General features: G+C 42.0%; 1 protein-coding gene across 2 annotated transcripts in view; it reads left to right on the forward strand.

The window, feature by feature from the left end:
- The window catches only part of LOC145470619 (uncharacterized), a 41,126-nt gene that overhangs the window by 22,949 nt on the left and 5,886 nt on the right, over positions 1 to 12,291 (forward strand). For both annotated transcript variants that reach the window (XM_081454421.1, XM_081454422.1), the window contains 11 exons: positions 748 to 875; positions 1,620 to 5,599; positions 6,197 to 6,293; positions 6,792 to 6,859; positions 7,325 to 7,462; positions 8,675 to 8,806; positions 9,411 to 9,463; positions 9,562 to 9,669; positions 11,629 to 11,705; positions 11,896 to 11,957; positions 12,048 to 12,108. In XM_081454421.1, the coding sequence (XP_081310547.1) occupies positions 748 to 875; positions 1,620 to 5,599; positions 6,197 to 6,293; positions 6,792 to 6,859; positions 7,325 to 7,462; positions 8,675 to 8,806; positions 9,411 to 9,463; positions 9,562 to 9,669; positions 11,629 to 11,705; positions 11,896 to 11,957; positions 12,048 to 12,108 (4,904 nt within the window). The remainder of the gene's footprint in view (positions 1 to 747; positions 876 to 1,619; positions 5,600 to 6,196; positions 6,294 to 6,791; positions 6,860 to 7,324; positions 7,463 to 8,674; positions 8,807 to 9,410; positions 9,464 to 9,561; positions 9,670 to 11,628; positions 11,706 to 11,895; positions 11,958 to 12,047; positions 12,109 to 12,291) is intronic.

Below are 12,291 nucleotides of genomic sequence, written 5' to 3' on the forward strand. Positions count from 1 at the left end.
GCAGTAGACGGATCGAAACTTACTGGAATGAACTTCCGCTCAGGTTGTCGAGATGTCAGTCACCAATAACAGTTCTTTTTAGAATAATCCTCACCCAGACGATCACACTACAGTGAAACCTGTATTACACTGACACCCTTGGGACACTCACTAGTATCCGCTTAATACAGGGTGTCCGCGCCAACCAGGTTCTAATATATTTTTTGCAATAATAGTTGATTATAGCACAATGTCGAGTCAGTCAATACATCAATCTGGAATAGTCTACTTAGCTTTAAAACGACGTCACTGGACAATAAAGGAGTCTGCGCTGAGCTTTCAGTAAAAAGCCCTTGACGTGTGCGCTTATTGCAGGTTTTGTCATGTTTTGTGCAAAAAATGGTTTAATATCGGTGTCCGCATCCGCTTAACAGAGGTATCCGCTGATTGTAGGTTTATTTTTAATTACAGTAAATGTGGGAAGAAAATTCAGGGACTCAAGCTGGTATCCACTTAAAAGAGGGTGTCCGCTTAATACAGGTTTCACTGTATACGAACTACTGATACACGTGGGTTCAAATCATTTACTATCTTACTTTCTTGAGAGCCGCAATCTTTTAAAGGTTGTCCGACATCCTACTTTACGCTGATTATGGCGCCATTTGCTACCTGCGTTAAGTTTCCGTTCTCCGAGTGCGATTTTAAACCTCAAGGATCTTTCACCACTGATTCTAGATTTGACACGTGTTTTCTTTTTGCTTGGAATAGCCGTGGACTGCGGTTCTACCAGGGCCTGGAGAAGACTGTTTTGAAATTAGAAGAGAAGCTCAAAGAATTCTATGAAACTCGAAAGAAAGAAATGGCTAAAATCGAGGAAAAGGAGAAAAAGGCCAAAGGTGATCAACAAATAAACATTCTGCAGTATTTTTGCGAGTCTTATTTTTGTCCTGAGGAACAACTCTGTATGTGAATACATGTTCTGTGTATACCATTTCTGTGATTGATTGTCTGAAACGATAACCCTTTTAACAATGGCGACCTATGTAAGTAGCAAGTATAGTATAAGCTACAACCTTGTAAACATCAAAGGAAATTACTTTGCCGCTTTGTCTCCCAAATTTGACACTTTTGAGAAAGTATTTGACGACTATAATTTAGGCAATGGATACTGTGTATTTTACACATTTCGTTCACTCTTCGTTTCAACGTATTACGTCTACCAAGTGACGGTCTGACAATGCAGTGTTGAAACAAAGTAGCGTAATGATTCAGTTTCGCGCCAGGGACATACATCTGAATGTGGTTAAACGCTGTAATGAAAACCAACGTATGCTTGCTTTACTCAAGAACTGCTTTACTCAAGAACTGTGCCAATAGGAGCTCTGATAGCCATAATATTAAATATTACGTTCAGATGTGAAAGCAGACTTGTAAATCATTCGTCTAAATAGTACACCCTATGTCAATGTCTAGAATGGTGCTTTTGTTGTGGGGCCTTTATTGGAAGAGGGTGCTTATTGGAAAAAGGGTGCTAAATCGAATCATTACAGTATGTCTAGTTTTCATTTTAAGCATAATCTTCAAATTTATGATTAAATGATACTCTTGTAAATTTAAGTGATGTACTGTCCTTATTCCAGAGAAAGCCAAACCACCACCTGCTCGTCCCCATGCAGCCAAACCAGATCACCTTGTTCATCCACCAGCATCTAGTGTGCCAGGCCCCCCACCAAGTCAGTATCCTGGAGGATTAATGATACGTAACCCTGGCGTAAGGCCAGGAACTCCCAATCCTACACCACAAGGGGTTCCTCTTCACCCAAGGATCCCTGGTGGAGCAATCTCTCCAGGTACATTTCCAGGAGCAACTTCCCCGCTTTCAACTGATGGAAGATTTTACCCGTCTGTTGCACCTGGAGGTCCTATGAGGCCACCTGTTCCATCTGGTGACCCAAGATTACCAGCTCCAGAGCATGTTCCTGGTGAGTTATCCAGGACTCTTTCTGATTCTGGACCTCAGTACAACTTTCCAGATCAAAGGATCCCTCAGCCACCTACTTCACAAGCCGCTGGACCTACTGTGCATCCATCCATGCAGCCACGTCATGCAGTTCCATTCACGCAAGTTGGTCCAAGGGGTTCTGTGCCTGCTGAGCGTCTAATTCATTCAACACCAAGGATGTCATATCCTGTACCTGTCAGACCTTCCTTCCCACCAGTGAGTCAACCAGGATTTCAGCCTGGTCTTCCAGGAGGCCCCCTCCAAATACCACGACCACCTCAGCCTCATTTTGCAGCTGGTCAAGTGTCAGGCCCAAATGCTGTTCAAGGATTACCATCATATGATCAAGCTAAACTCATTTCTGGATCCCCACAGTTGAGCAGAACCCAGCAGCCACCCACTCAAGCTCAACAAAACTGGCCACACGGACAAAATCCTGCCACGTCCCAGCAGGCGTTTACTCCTCAACAACAGTATCAATCTCCAAGAGGACCGCATCCAACATCCCAACCACAGTATCCCAGCCAGGCTGGGTCACCCCAAGGGTTCCAGCAGCCAACTCCACTGAGTTCAATGTCACAAACTCCTCAATCTGTACCAAGTCAACCTTCACGGAACTGGCGAAGCCAGCCGTTCCAGTTTCCCAAGCTAGCTCAACAACCCATGCATCCTCCACAAAATTTACAACCTCAACAACCTTTGCAGCCTCAGCAATCTCGTCATCCACAGCAGCCATTGCAACCTCAGCAACCTGTGCATCCTCAGCAGCCGTTACAGCCTCAGCAAACTCTGCTTCCTCAGCAGCTGCTGCAACCTCAGCAACCTCAGCAACCTTTGCGTCCTCAGGAGCCATTGCATCTTCAGGAACCTCTGCATCCTCAACAACCGTTGCAGCCTCAGAAAGCTCTGCGTCCTCAGCAGCCATCAGTGCTTCAGGAACCCATGCAGCCTCAACAACCATTGCAATCCCAGCAACTGTTGCAACCTCAGCAACAGTTTCAACAACCACAGCAACTGTACCAGGGACAACAACAACCACCACCAACACATTCCCAGCAACAGTACCGCCAGTCTTCACCAAGCCAAACACTACTTCAACAGCCCCTTCAGCCTCAAAATTTGCCACCAGCAAGGCCGCAGATGCAGCATCCACTCCAGCCTCAATCACAATCTCAACCGCCACGAACTTCCCAACAAACTTCTCAGTTTCAACAACAACAACAACAACAACATCAGGGCCAACAATTATCACAGCCTCCACGGCAATTTCAGCAGTCCATGCAACAGTTACAACAGCCACCACAGCATCAGCAACAGTTCCCCAAACAACAACAGAACAAGGATTCCTTACAACAGCCGCATCAGTTTCAACCAACTCTTCAAGGGCAAAGTCAGTCCCCTCAATTGCCTCCTCAACAGCAACAATTTCAGTCACCATTACAGCCCCAACAGAATTTCCAGCAACCAGTACAACCTCTTCAACCGCAGAAGCCTCAGACACATTCACAATATTTGCAACCTTTTCAACCTAATCAGTCTCGACAACCAATACAGGAACAAAAGTTTTCACAAGATGTACTTCCACAGCAATCACCTTACCCGGGGCAGCAAACGTCGCAGAATTTACAAACATCTCAAGCACCAGTGAAGCCTCCTCAAAGTCAGTCTCAGATTAGTCAGTTGTCGGGAGCATCGTGGCAGCAACAATTGCCTGACCACCCATCAAAGGTATCCAGACCAGGCTATCATCCTCAACAATCTCATACAGGTTATAGTCCTGGTCAACGGCCACTTCACGCCAGTAGTCAGTCAGTCCAACTTGACTATCCCTTTCAAGGAGACAAACAACGTTCACAGATTACTCAATCACAACCAACACCACCTAAAGAAAGTCTTCCCTCTCAACCGTCTGGTCTGCAGAGTCCTGGAGGACTTCCTCCTCAACAGAACACTTTTCCTGCTTCCTCAGGAAGCTGGCCCTACGTGCAAGTATCGCAGCCCTTACCATCAACTCGTGCTCCCTTAAGTAGCCAGTCATTACCACGTCAAGATGGAAAAGAACAACAACACGTTTTTGGAGGGAAGCAAGTTCAAGGTCCTCAGCAAGCTCAGCCTTACAAGCAAACGCAGGTAGATCAGGTATGGACACCAACACAAACAAACCAAAACCCTCCCCAAGAACAGTCTCGTCGAGAACAGGCGATTTATCCAACAGGCATTACTCGACAGGATTCAACTGATTATAAAAACAAAAGTCAATACCCAGAGCAAAGAAGAGGTCAAGTTTCCTCTTACCCTCCCTACAGTACTGGTGTCAGTGACCCCCCGCCATCCCCATCAGCTAGCCAACCGTACACGTTTAGTCAGGGGTCTGCTCCCTCAGCACCTCCTCTGGTTCAAGGAGTCAGACCCAGCCCAACAAGCGTACCATCGTCTGCTTATGCCACTAGTTATTCCGTATCTGTAGCTCAGGCACAGCTCAATCAACAGCAGCAGATGCAGCAGCTTCAAACGCAGATGCTTCTTCAGCAGCAGCAGCTTATTTTGCAGCAGCAGGAGCTGCTAAGGCATCAGCAACAACAGCAGCAGCATGACTCAGATCAGGGTCACCTTGCTCAATTGGTCCAGCAGGTGTTGCAACAGCAAACAAAATTGGCTGAGATGGAGCAAAAGCTGAAGGACAAAGAGGAACATGAGAGCCATGAGCAACACCATGAGAAGGCTCAACCAAAGGAGGATCAAATGGATCCTCGGCCTACCACAGTCAACAAAGAGGTAGCTGAAAAAGACCTTAATTCGGCATTACCTCAAAGTTCCAGCACTTTTAGTACCTCGTGGGGTAGTGGATTTTCAGATCATTCTCATGGCAAGCTTGACATGGAGCAAGTCTTTGGTGACTTGACCAAGAAACAATTAAATGAAATTTCTGAGAAAGGAAAACATACTGATGGGAATGTTCATGGCTCTAAGCTTGCTGGCCATTCAGATCCTGATGCGCCAAAACACTCGGAAAAAGAATTAGTTGGAGATCAAAGTATGATAGCAAAGGGGGAATCTGGAGAGAGAAAAGAGGGGGAAAGTGGATCTCATGAGGTAGAAGACAACGTAGAGAGTGAATCTTCCAGCAACACAGAACAGAAATTAGAACCTAACACTGCTGTTGAGTTGTCATCTTCAAGTGAAAGCAAACCAGAGGTAAAACTTCATGAAAAAGAACATTCTGCAGAGGAGGACAAAGAGAAACGCAGACTTCAAGAAGTTGAGGAACAGATCCAAAAGATCAAAGAACTTCAAAAGAACGCTGCACCTCCTCTTCCTCCCAAGACAAAGTACTTGTACGAGCCGGGGAAAATGCCGGAAATGGGTCAGCTGCCCATCAAGCCTCCTGATACAACGACAGCTGTAGACCCAAACAAGCCCTCTTTACATCGCCAGTGTGGTCATTACTATGAGACACAGAAGTCGAGCATTGGCCAGGATGAGAACAATGAGTGTCTGAGTGAAGAAGAATACATTCAGAGATTGTCTCGCGCTGTGGAGACGTTTGATGCTCTTGTTGTGAGCTTGGAACAGAAACGTGAAAATACACCCTACAATGGATTCATTCATGAGTGGAAGGTAGGTAATCTTTAAAGCGGCGCATGATCCTTTCAAAATTTGATATTTGATATCAGAGTAATTAATGATTAATTATGTGTAAACTCGTGAAAATGTTGCAGCAGGCGTGGTGACCTAGTGGTTAGCGCGCTGGATTCCGGGTTGAGCGATTTGGCTTCGAATCATTGCGTTGTATCCTTGGGCAAGACACCTTACTCTCACAGTGCCTCTCTACACCCAGGTGTATAACAGGGTACCGGGAATTTAATGCTGTGGATAACCTTGCGAAGGACTAGCATCACATCCAGGGGGGAATAGAAATTCTGCTAGTTGATTAATCCTACAGAAAACGAGATAAACTCCGGCAGTATGGAGCAAGCAAACTTTGAATTGCCTTTACTCGCGAAAGTGTTTGGATATTTGGCAGATTTGCTTCTACCTTCCCTTTCACTGTACTTCTAGTAGCTTTAGCCAGACTTGTGTCAAACACAATGAACTTTGCTTTCATTTGTGTTATATGTTGAATATTTGAAGTAAATGATAAAAACAATATTTGACTTGTTAAAAAACAATTGTACTTATTGGTTGATCGTTTCCTTCTCTTCGTATCGTGTATAGGTACTAGAGAGAATGCAGGAAAGTGATTCTGCCGTCTTCTCCACTCAGGCAGCCACTCTCAACCCATCTAAGAACAGATACAGAGACATCTTACCTTGTTAGTATTGCAATAGTTTTCTTTGTAAAGTCGTGATTAAAGTCATGGTTTGATGGCTTGGTGCATGTGCAAGCTATATCGGTAGCTTATTCGATTCCACTGTGGAAAAAAAACGACAGTAAGCTAGCGAATAGAAAACTTATGAAGGGCCCGTGCTATTGCTGATTGGACAATAAGATCATGAACTCTGAAGTACATTTACGACGATGTGGAGAAAAGCAGTACAGGGCAGTAATTATTTAACTATTTGTTGTGTTCTTGGGCAAGACACTTAACTCTCACGGTGCCTCTCTCCACCCAGGAGTATAAATGGGTACCGACGAATTATTGGGGAAACCTAACAAATTGCGGGGGAGTGACCTGCGATGGACTAGCATTCCGTCCAGGGGGAGTAGAAATACTCCTAGCCGCTTCATGCTACAGAAACCGGGATAAGCTCTGGCAGCTATGAGCCAGTCGGCTCCAAGGCTTCACTTTTTTACTTATTTTCTTCTACAGGGGACCACACAAGGGTGACACTAAATACAAAGGAGGGGGGAGACTACATCAATGCTAACGTCATCAAGGTAAGAATAGCCCGCTCAAGTCATTGGAAAGAACTTTCTTTCAGTATTGTATTGGGTGGCGCTTTTCCACTAACTGTTGAGACTAATGTTTATATAGTAAAAAGGACGTGTGTGCCAGCTACACAGTCTGGCAGAAATTGACGCACTGTGTCGTGATTAGGAAAAGACTACGGTAGCTTAAAATACCTTGCAATTTTGCAGACAAAATCTACCTTAAACCCTGAAGTTTTGCTACTTTTTTAAGCTACCCTCTGCGAAATAACTTTCAAATATAAATTTCATGAACAACTTTATGATGATGGACTTTTTATATTTCTATTTTCGTTGCATAAGCGTCTGTAAGATGGTCCCGATACCACTGGATTTTGGTTAATTAGATTTATCAGACAAAATCTCACTGGATTGAAATAGTGAGGGGCCCAGACATAGTGTGATATTGACCAGTTAAACTGTTTCTCTTTACAGAACGTGACACCTCTGTCTCCAGATTACATTCTTACCCAGGGCCCCATCGCTGCTACACTGGGAGACTTTTGGTTGATGGTCTGGGAACGAAAATCTCCTGTCATTGTGATGCTCACTAAAGAAGTAGAAGGAAATCGCGTAAGTACAGTAAAGTCCGGTAGAGATTTAATCGTTAGATCATTTCTTTTTGGTAAAAAACAAAAAAGAAAACAGGACTTCCTGGAAACATGTATAGCAATCTTTAGGAAACTCGTACACTGTGTTTAAATAAGGGAACTGATATCCATACATGTACATGGTGCATTAAAACATCTTATTCGTTATAACTAAAGAACTGAAGATGATATATAGAGGGTGATGTAGGAATTGTAGACTGTTATATGAGGATGAAACTGCTCCCATTTCTAGCTCTCTTGTTAACAATCACATGGAAAGCTAACGACGATGTCTATTTAGTCAAAAACTTCAGAGCTTTCGAAACGGGGGGTAACGGTACGAAAATTTCCTGGGAAAGTTTACGGAAAATCCAAAAAAATTGTTGAATTTCCTGAACGCGAACCCATCAACCGAAAATTCCGGAAATTCCTGGAGCAAGATCACACGAAACGGAAATTCTGGATAAGAAATTTTCAAAACTTTCGTTATACCTCACGAGGTATATCCTCTTTTCCGGAAAATTCAGGTCCATTTTCAACGGGAAATTTCCAGAAATTAAGACTGGAATTTTGAAGTCTGTTATGTTATGTGTAAGCACAAGAAGTATTTGTCTTCGAACGATTTGCCACAACTTTGAATTAAGAGCAGCATACCTTGAGTTAAAATTACAACAGTACTGTTGTACTGGTGCTGTGCCTTACTGTGACCGAGTTTAGCACGGCATATGTACGAGGCTGTGAACCAAGGACCATTATTAAGAAGGAATCCACAAGTTCGAGTGACAAGTGGAAAAACTTTGTACCAAGATTATTTACATCGTATTGCAAACTTCTGTACGACTGTTTTAAATATATTCTCAAAAGAAAGCATTTCTAACAACACCAAATCTTGAAAACAAATTTTGAAGTTCATATGAAACACTTGAAAGTATTGATGAAATGACAGTGATAATGTAATTTCACCTGTGTTTGCATAATTTCTCTGAACTTTGAAATTTATTTTCTCGACTTCGTATGGGAAATTGTTTTTGGTGTTATTTCAGGCAATTATATATAGCTTTAGCTTTTCGAAAATTCAAAAAGGACTTTGATGTACTTAGCAATATTCTGGTACAAGATTTTTGTCCACTACAAACTGAAATTGTTCGATTTTCTATTGGATTTGGTCTTAGTAATGTGTTGTGTCATATTTTAGCTTAAGTGCCATCAGTACTGGCCCATTGATGAAGGTCACACAGTTGTCTATGGAGCAATCAGAGTCCATATGAGAAGCTTGACTCACTGCCAGGCCTGGATCGAACGTATTATGCACGTGCAACATGCTGAGGTGGAGTGACGTGTTTATGTCTACACTAAACAAGATCTAAATGTAGATCGTAACAAACATTAGTCTTCTTCTGATTTTCAACGAGTGCTGTTGTAAAACGTTTATGTTTCTATTACCAGTTAATTTTCTTACAAATCACTCATTGTTTCTATATGAAGTGTTTTGCAACAAGCTTTAGCTTGATACGAAGGCAAAGAGTATTTAGTTACTGTTTTGTCTTACTGAATTTAGGGTGGTTTCTGTCCACCTTCATCACAGCTATTTATGTGCTTTTGAGTTTGTAATTTTTAGAGTTCAACGTATTGCGATCTGAGTCAGTTGCTTTCCAGTGTATTTCTTGTTATAAGGTGAAGAGGGAAGGGGTTGTTCATGTTGAGACGCCATTGTTTCCACTTTCCCTGCTGCATTTGTTGCTTTGTTTGCTTGTTCTTTGTACTGTTTATTCCATACCATGTTAAATGCAGATATTCAGAAACTGGGAGGGAAGCCATTGTTTGTTTGTTTTAAATTTTACATCATGAGTTGTTAGAACAGTTTGTTACCTTCATATACAGGTACATGTCTAAACAACGTAATAATCCTTTTTCTTTCTTTGCAATTTTAGAGTGATGAAGTGCTTGTAGTGACACACTTGCAATTTATTGGTTGGCCTGATCAGTAAGTCACGTGATTTCTTGGCTATAAAGCACGTATCTAAGCAGATGTTTTTTTTTTCTCATTCTGGTTATTTAACATCTTTGTTTTCTTTCTTGCAGTGGAGTTCCTCATTCACCCTCAGACCTGCTGACATTTTTGTCAGAGGTGCATAATCATCACAAGGAAAAGGACCCTCACGCTGAGAGGCCCCTTGTGGTGCACTGCAGGTAAAAGCGCGTGTGTGATAGTTTGAGGCAAACCTTTAGAATATACCACCTTCTTTTTGTGTCATGAATGTTTTTACGTTTTCAAAGTGCTCCTAACCCGCTAAAACGAATCAACTTGTTATTCGAAGCAGTTGGGCGAAAGAAATTTTTGAATTTGGTTGAATCCTCGATTTTCTATTTCCTCAAGGCGCCCTCAAGCACTGCTGTGGATGGTAATTTCGTCACCTTAACACAAGACTCCCACCCGTGTTTATAGCCCGTTTACGGTATTGGAGTATTTGGGTATTAGGGCATTAGGGTATAGGAATAGTGGAGTATTAGGGCATTAGACTATTAGGGTATTAGGGTATAGGGTTAGGGTATTACGGTATGGGAGTACAGCATTGGGGTATTACGTTATTAAGGTATAGGGGTATTACGGTACAGGAGTATTAGGGTATTAGGGCATTACGGTATTAGGGCATTACGGTATTAGGGTGTTACGGTAGTTCTTTGTATCTTTGTATCTTTGTATCTTTGTATCTTTCCCCCTTGAAGCAAGGTTTCTTACATGTTACTATGGTTAGCAGCCACGTTCCAATCTAGTGGACCTGAGTTAGATTCCGGGATTCTTCGAGGTTTTTTCCGTTTGTGTTTTTAAGCCACTGATCTTTTTGTTTTCTTGTTCAACCCTTTTTTGGTGAAGGACATCCACTAGTAGCAACATATACTTATTTCAAGCTTGGATCCGATAAGAACACGGTTTTTGACGTTACGTGACCTTGCTGTTTCGCATAATCGACCTCAAATTGCATCCGATGGTTTAGATTTTGTGCATTTGTAATTCATAATAAAAAACCTCGATTACTCTGAAGATCTTTTGCAACTACCTTGCGAGCAGAGTCGCTTCGATTTTATTCGCAACCTATTCGCTTTCGATCTAGCGGCGCTGAGTCGCGTAAAGCAGACTACGCTTTCTTCTTCAGGTGGGAAGAAAAATATGTTAGGTAAGGGGATGAGAAGTTTACATGGTAGAGTGGCTCAATCGAGAATGAGTAAATCCATCGGAGCAATGCAGCTCATGTAGTGGAGGTTTGCCAGTTCTTGTAGTTCATTGTTATAAAAAGTATAGCCAGAAGTCAATATGGTAACTTGTATAACTAGATTGACCCGTAAGCCACACATGTCAATCATCATCCACTGGGAAATCGACGGGTTTGCTCATAGAGCACTTTGATTAATTGTATCTGTAACGAAATTCTCGAACGTGATTGGTTCTCCGCGCGCCTATTTGTCACGTAATCGTCGCGGGATCACGTGGGTGTCCAATTACAGGTATCCAATTTAAATTTTTTATAACTGGATACCTGTATTGGATACCTGTATACCTGGATACCCACGTGATTCGGAATGTTTCTTACAGTTTTCAGAACTTATGAAAAGCGCTACAGACGTTTTCGCTCAAAAGAAGTTCTCGAAAGACATTTTCAATTCCGAAATTTGTTATAGATACGATTGATTAGTAACTGGACCTCGTGTCGTTTTGAAAATACTCCCGTAATTACTCCCAGAATTTTCCTCCACTCGCTCCAATTACTTTTACTAATTTGCATTTTATTTAATTTAGAATAAGTTTGAATTTTGTTGTTTCCCACATCAAGAAGATTACATGTTTAATATGTTAATAGGTTTTTCAGTAATAACATATACATTGCTGGTTTATTTTCTCACTGGTGTAAGAAATTCCAGTAGCGTATGCCAGCCCTCTTTTTCCAATGTTCTCAAACCAGTTCTCCCTCAAGGCTTGCCTAGCTCAGCTGATGGACTTCTCTTCTTTAGTATCGGCCTTTATTTCGCCACACAGCAAATATATTTGCAAATATATTTGCAAATATCAATCCATAAGGAAAGAAAGCCCAGGGAAGCCAATAAGGCTTATGTAAAGGATTATCTTTTGAGATATCTTGTGTCGTGTTTCAGTGCTGGTGTTGGTCGTGCAGGAACCTTCTGTGTTATTTACAGTGCAATCCGTGAACTTAGCGGCACAGGAAATATTGGTAAGGATACAACCATGCTGAATAACAGCTACCTGTTGTCTTTTGTTACTGTTTTCCAGTGTTTTCCCAATTGGCATTTTCATACGAGGGATTGTCAACTCTTTAAGGTTGTGGGTGTCACGTTGTGTTATCTGCACTTGTCACCTACTCTTCGTCAGATGATCATGTTGTTCTTTATTTTTCATTTCAGTGAACGTTCCTAAACTTGTCAGAACCTTTAGGAAGCACCGCAAGTTTACAGTACAGAAAAAGGTATATTGATCTTTTTTCTTTCATTCTTTTTTCTTTTTTCCTTTTTTTTTTTGTCAACTCTTACTGGTTCGTCGTCCTCTTGTTTTTCAGGAGCAGTATGAATTCTGTTACCGAGCGATTCTGTTTTACGCAAACCAGTTTATCCAGTTAGGTAAGAACTCGTTACTGGTCTCTTATCATACATCATCACAAGACATGCTAGTTATGCAAAGCTATCCAGTGGTATACCATTGAATATCCCACGGGTCACTTGTATTTTCTCGGTATACACACGAGCTGTAACTATTTTATACCATCCATGCCATAGAAAATACAGTGGCCAAACACAATCAAT

This window comes from Orbicella franksi, chromosome 15, assembly GCF_964199315.1.
Source record: "Orbicella franksi chromosome 15, jaOrbFran1.1, whole genome shotgun sequence".
In the NCBI taxonomy this organism is placed as follows: domain Eukaryota; kingdom Metazoa; phylum Cnidaria; class Anthozoa; order Scleractinia; family Merulinidae; genus Orbicella; species Orbicella franksi.